The 6275-nt window shown below is 40.2% G+C and overlaps 1 protein-coding gene across 3 annotated transcripts in view; it reads right to left on the reverse strand.

The window, feature by feature from the left end:
* Window positions 1–6275, reverse strand: part of PDE4B (phosphodiesterase 4B) — a 528481-nt gene that overhangs the window by 142340 nt on the left and 379866 nt on the right. For all 3 annotated transcript variants that reach the window (XM_037826990.1, XM_037826991.1, XM_037826992.1), the window contains one exon: window positions 4950–5144. In XM_037826990.1, the coding sequence (XP_037682918.1) occupies window positions 4950–5144 (195 nt within the window). The remainder of the gene's footprint in view (window positions 1–4949; window positions 5145–6275) is intronic.

The following is a 6275-nucleotide window of genomic DNA, read 5'->3' on the forward strand; positions in this document are numbered from 1 at the left end:
TCTAGATTTTATCGACTCCACCTTTTGCTGTTTTCCCCTTACACACAGAATTCTATTTGTACTTTTCTTGTAACACTGATTTTAGTCTGCTTTATAGAGAGATATATACTATATAGTACAGTAGTTGAGAGTACAGATTTTAAAGCCAGATAGCCCTGGTTTGTTTCTCAGCTGCACTATCACTAGTGCATTAGTGAGACATTAGGTAGCCTTGTTATACCTCAATTTCTTAGTCTGTAAAATGGGGTGTTGTGAGGATTAAATGAGTGATTATATATATTCAACTCTGACAATAGTGCTTGGCACATAATCGCACTTTAGTTGTTTAGCTATGGTTATTAGCAGTAGTTGTAGGCATCATGTTATTATATAGCTAAAGGTGTGCATGTCTGTTTTCCCAGTTGGTATGTAAGCTTCTGTAGGACATTTGTGTCTGCCCCTGGTATAATCAGGAGAACTACTATTTATGTTGTACTGTAGAGTTTACAAAGCACTCTCATATATATTATTTCATGTGATGAGAATGTTCCTGGCCCAGGGAATGGTGCCACCACTTATCTTGTTGGATAAACCTTAAACCTAGAAGTTATCTTTCTTCTCCCTCACCCCACAATCAATCACCAAAGCGTGTTGATCCTACCTTGCAAATATTTATTAATTGCCTACTGGCTCTGCTCTAATATCTCTATTACACAGATTACCAAAGCAGCATCTCAATTAGCTCTTGAGCATTAGACTTTAGGTTTGTCCCCCATCCAAGCTATTCTTCATTCTGCATTCAGGGTTATCTTTCAAAAACAAAGTCTGGTTATGTATTTGCCTGCTTAAAAGCCTCTGGTAGACCAACTCCTTAGCCTCGGTCCTTTATAAGGAGACCCCTGCTTACTTCTCCAGCCTCATCTTTCACCACTGCCCCCACCCTCCGCCCCTCCTCACATTCTCTGCCTCAGCCATAATGAGCTGTGTTCCCCCACAATGCTCCCTCACAACTAGAGTTAACTCATGTTCTTTCCTCCTGCACATCCCTCTGCCTGCCTAACCCCTCCAGCTCTTAGGACTCAGCTTTGCTGTGACCTGTTCAACGGGGGCCTGGCCAGGGCCATCTTAAAGTCCTGGGCTTCCTCTCTACAGTTGTCCTTACCCAAAGGTGATAAAACTGCCTATTGACTAATCTTTTAGCTCCTGTGAAGACACAGAAAATGTTTTATTTATTAACAAAGTGCCTAAATTTAATATTTGTTAAAGGAACGAATGAATACAATCCTTATAACAGCTGGAAAGGTGGGAAGAGTGGACATTAATATCATTATTTTAATATTTCATCCTTATTTTGAGGCTGTTTATGCACTGGATATCCACATGGCTTAACCATCTTGACTCCCTGCATTCAAGTCTTGGTTCCCCACTTATTGGGCAATCGAAGTCTCCCCCTTTCAAGCAAGAAAATTTTAGTACCTAACACATTGGGGTTATGAGGATTAATATATGTAAAGTACTTTAAATAGTACATAGCACAAAGGAAATGTTCATTAAATGAGAGTCTTTATTTACTGACAAATTGGAGACTGTAAAAGATATTAGCTGTCTTTAAGCCATGGTGCTAGAAATTCTGCTGACTCTAAGTCTAACTCAAGTCTTAGAATCCACATTGTACTTTTTTGGTAGCCCATCAATAAACACATCTTAAACTTAAGTGGGCTGTTAGTTCTGTTTTTGTCTTTGGTTCTTAGGTCTCATTTCTCTTGACTGCTCTCTCTAGAGATCATTTAGCTCTCACATATATGGCTGGCTTTAGAAAGCTCTTTGTCTATGTAAAGCTTTGCAAATGGGATGACCAAGAAAAAAACATAGATTTTCCCTCTCTGTGGCTTTGCAGGTAGAGAATCAAAACTAAGTGCGGTCCAAGGCAGTTCCTGCCACAGTTTTGGGCAACAAAACCAGCGTCACCAGTTTCCAGTACTTTGTGTTCCCATTGGGAAATCTGTACTTTAGTTACGAAGGTATTATTTTAGAGATGACTATAATACAGGAACTGAACAGAAACCAGCAGAGTATTGCCACATTTAGGAAAGCATCTGACGTTTCCTTTTGGGACCCTATAGTAATCTCGTTTCACGTTACTAGAAAGCCCTATTTTGATCTTTGTCACTAAAAGTGAAAGCCATTTTTAATTTCCCATTCACATTTTTACTCTTAGTATCTTTTCACTCACTCTTTCTGCCTTTATTTCCATTTTACTCTTCTGAAAGAGTTCAGATGAGAAATTTAAAAGGTCTGTTTTTCCTGTACTACTAGGACAAAGCAATGGAATTGTGGAAAGTTTTCCACCTCATGCACATTTACAACCGCTCTGTGCTAGGCATGAGGGGTCTCTGAGAGGGAACATCCTGCAGCCCCCCTGCCAAGGGCCTTCACAGAAGGACCCACGGCCCTCGTGACACTTCTTCCTGGGGACTGTGGTTCCACTGCCTATTGCAATTCACCCTGAGGAATGATCATGGGGTGAAACAGATTTAGGGTTGTTTCTTCTGTTTATATCAAGATGTCTGTGTGGAACTGGATTTTCCAACATGGCCCTGATAAGATGAAGTACCAGAGGAACCTGACTATTATTCAAGCTCCACTTCTTGTTGCATTGAGAAATATAAATTCCCAAACTGACAAATTTATAAAATCTGTGTTGAAATATTGCAAAACAAAATTTTGCGTTACTTTTGTTCACTTAGAAATTTTAATATATCTCAGCTTCAGGATTTTTCATAGAACGGGATTATGTTGCCAACTTTGTTTCCTTGGGAAAGGCTGTTCTTTAGTTGGAAAGTGTGTCCTTCCTAATTTATTTTGTTAAAGTCCTTTCTTTGAAAATGTGAAAATGATACTAGATAGTTTACCTCCCTACTTGCCTAAATCTAAAGTTGGCAATGCTCTGTAGGTTATGAAGTTAATGGGGAAATTTTACTGATGTGTAAAATTGAAAAGATTGAACCATAAGTATCAGAAGCACTAGTTATAGAGTCATTCTGAACTAAGTTCTAGTTCTGTGATCTTGGTCAAGTCGTAAACTTCTCTGAATCTCTGTTTCAGTAGCTACAAATAGACTGAGTTGAACTCTAATCTTTAAGCTGTATTCAAGCTAAAAATTTCTATAATCTTTTTAGTCCAAGTAAGGATCACCAGAGCTTAATTTGAAATTTGATTAGAGGCTTCTGGGAAATCTTTTGATGATTCTAAGACTCATCATACTGCTTGGCATAAATTTGGGGAACTGTTAGCTGCCTTCCAAAGCCAGTACTTTACCTGTGAAATACTATGTGAATGAAGCTCTAATTACTTCTGAGCTTACCACTTTTCCTATCCTCTCCCCAGATGAAGTCTAGAAGATTTTTGTCTTTGTGAAAGAGAGAATTCCTGGCACACTCACTGAGAAGTGAAGACCCTCATCCAACCCTTAGTCAGAAACTGCCTTAGTTCTACATGAGAGATAATAGGGTGGCTACCTCTCCTCTAGCCTCAGCTACCTTGACTCTGCATTTATCTGTTTCCCACCTAGTAGTGAAGATGCTTCTCTGAAGCTGGAAGAACATAAGCAAGAAGAATCCACAAGTTTTTAATATGGTTATCCTTGGCTACATCACCTTCTAGGTGTAAGATGGGAAAGTTTCTCAATCTCTGAGAACCCCAGTCTCACCATCTCTAGAGTGGGGATAATAATGGTACATATATCCTAATGTTGGTGTGAATATTAAAAGAGATGACGTGTAAATGCACCTGTTCCCACAATAAGTGCTCAATAAATGTCAGTTTCCTTCCACTCAGTGGAGTTATGTCTGTATGCATGTTCCTCTTATCTTTCGTACTTAATTGTAATCTTTTTAGAACGAGATCTATGTTTGACTCATCTTTTATTTTCCCACTGTTTTCCCCAGAGCCTGGCACAGTGCATGGCACACAAGAGAGATTCAGTAATTATTTGCCAAGTCAGTGAATAAATAAATTTTGACCCACACAACAACTGAGATATTTTGGGGCAGGGGTGCTTCTATTGAAATTTGCTGGCAGAAATGCCCTGGGGGATGTTTTCCTGTAGGTAGTTTTGGCTGCTCCCCCCCTTTTGACAAGGGTGAACCATTTTAGCCTCCTTTCCAATAACAGAAGAGCTCCCAGTGGAATTTTCCAGGCTGGAGACTTCAGGGTGCTACTGATATTTTTATAACGTATGATGTTAAAAACAATTGTATGTGTGCCCAGAAACCTTTTAAGGCACAAATTCCAGCATCTGATTTTATTTCATTTCAGAAATGTCATAAACAAATAACACAACCCAGTTATTGTTCTTTAAATAAAAATTAGAGAGCTACAATTAATAGCAGCAAAACAAAAACATCAGCTGTGCTTAATGGGGTGGTGGAGAGTGTTGTGTCACTGTGTTAAGGAGTTATTGTGTTAGGGTTCCAGAGAAAGGAAACAGGCATGTGGCTGAATGACAGCTTATTAAATGTCATTAAGCAAAGGCCAACGAGAGAGGATGCAGGTAACCAACAATTTTCTCTTTTACCGTAGCCCACACAAACTTCACGTACTGCTGAAAATGAAGCAAATTCAAGCAAAAAGTATTAAGGTTCTCTTCCCATAAACAGTTCAGTAGTACAGAAAATGAAGTCAAATGCAATGAAAACAAAAACAAAAACAAACCTATCAATGTAAATGGAACACCGTGCTGGATGGACGTATTTAAACACCCTTGGGACCTGACTACACACTCCTCGTACTATAGAGCATTAGTGTTCTTAGGGTGATCACAGTTGCAACCTCTGCTCATGTACGTTTTTCTCCTCTCTGCTCTCCACGAGTGAAAAGGGGAAGCATTGTTTTCGGTGCTGCTGCTGCCGCCCTGACAGAGTTAAAGATGACGTATGTGTGAGACTGGCAGCCAGACAGCTTGTACTTACTGTTCACTTGGAAGTGAAGAGTTTCTCGACATCGCCTTTGGTGACAAGTCATAGTCACTGTCTGATCTGTAGAGAAAGGACTCTCTGCGCTGGCTGTGCCCGGGAAAGGTGGCGTGAAGCACCAGCCCAGAGGAAGAGCTGGCCTGGGGGTCCAGTGGGCTCCGACCTGGGGAAGGGCCATTTTCCACATCAAAGCTTAAAGAGAAAGCAAAAACACTGGTCACACGAGACGTGGAAGAGGGCCTCTAAAAATTATATTGAGAATCTAGCATGTGGTGGACACTGCGTGCCTGGCACTTTACATAAAACTTTGCATATGAAGTTTTAATCCTCAAAACACCTCTGAGCTTCCCATTTTGCATGTGAAGAAACCGAGTCCCATAAAAGTTCAGTCATTTACCCAATATTCCCACTGCTAGCAAATAGTGGAGCCAAGATTTGAATGCAGGGGCAAAGCCTTTCAGCAGCATGAGCAACTTTAATAAATTCAGAATATGAGCCAGGCACAAAATAATTTGGTGATAATAAGCAATTCCAGAAGGAGGCATCTCACACAGCTCCAGGTGTGAGACGCTGAGCTATCACTTGAATGAGTCTTCCTTGCTGGAAGACTTCTTCACACACAAATAAATTTCACAGTCTCATTAAAGATGAATTCTGCATAGTTCTAAAGGTTTCAGGAACAAAGTGCTAAGCTGAAAACATCCACTGACTGATTAGATGGGAGGCCCAGCTTGAGATTTAATATTCATATATGCAATTTTAACCACAGAAAATGGCTTAATTAATCTGATAGCACCAAATTAATCACGAGGGCCACAGAGCTTTGTCTCTAGAGGAAGATGCACTCACTGGCTCTGGCACAGATATTTCTAATTGGGCTAACTCAGTCTGGTAAAGTGCCCTCAGGCCCAGAATTATATAAATAGCTTTGGTCGATGAACACACAGACAGAAGCAGCAGTGATTTTTTTCTCTTATTTTCTCTCCCCTAATCTGGGTATTATTGTAGGCAGTCTGTCCTTCCCCACACTCTCCATTATTATCCCATGTACATTTTTCCTGCACACACAACTTTGCCATCAAAATGACAATAACAGATAACATTTTGATAGACCACTCACTGCTTCCCAGCTAAAGCTTTACAAAGAGGTGTGACAGGAAGGATATGAGGGTGGGTCTGCTCTCTTTCTCCATTTAGACCATAGCAGCGGGCTTTCTTAATATTCAATCAGCAGCCAATTTTATTTCTACACCCTGGGTTCTTTTCTTTCACTTGTTCCTACAATCTTCTCTCTTGGGGGTTGATTTTGCTTATATTCCTTCG

The sequence above is a fragment of the Choloepus didactylus genome, chromosome 2, assembly GCF_015220235.1.
Source record: "Choloepus didactylus isolate mChoDid1 chromosome 2, mChoDid1.pri, whole genome shotgun sequence".
NCBI classification, from domain to species: Eukaryota; Metazoa; Chordata; class Mammalia; order Pilosa; family Megalonychidae; genus Choloepus; species Choloepus didactylus.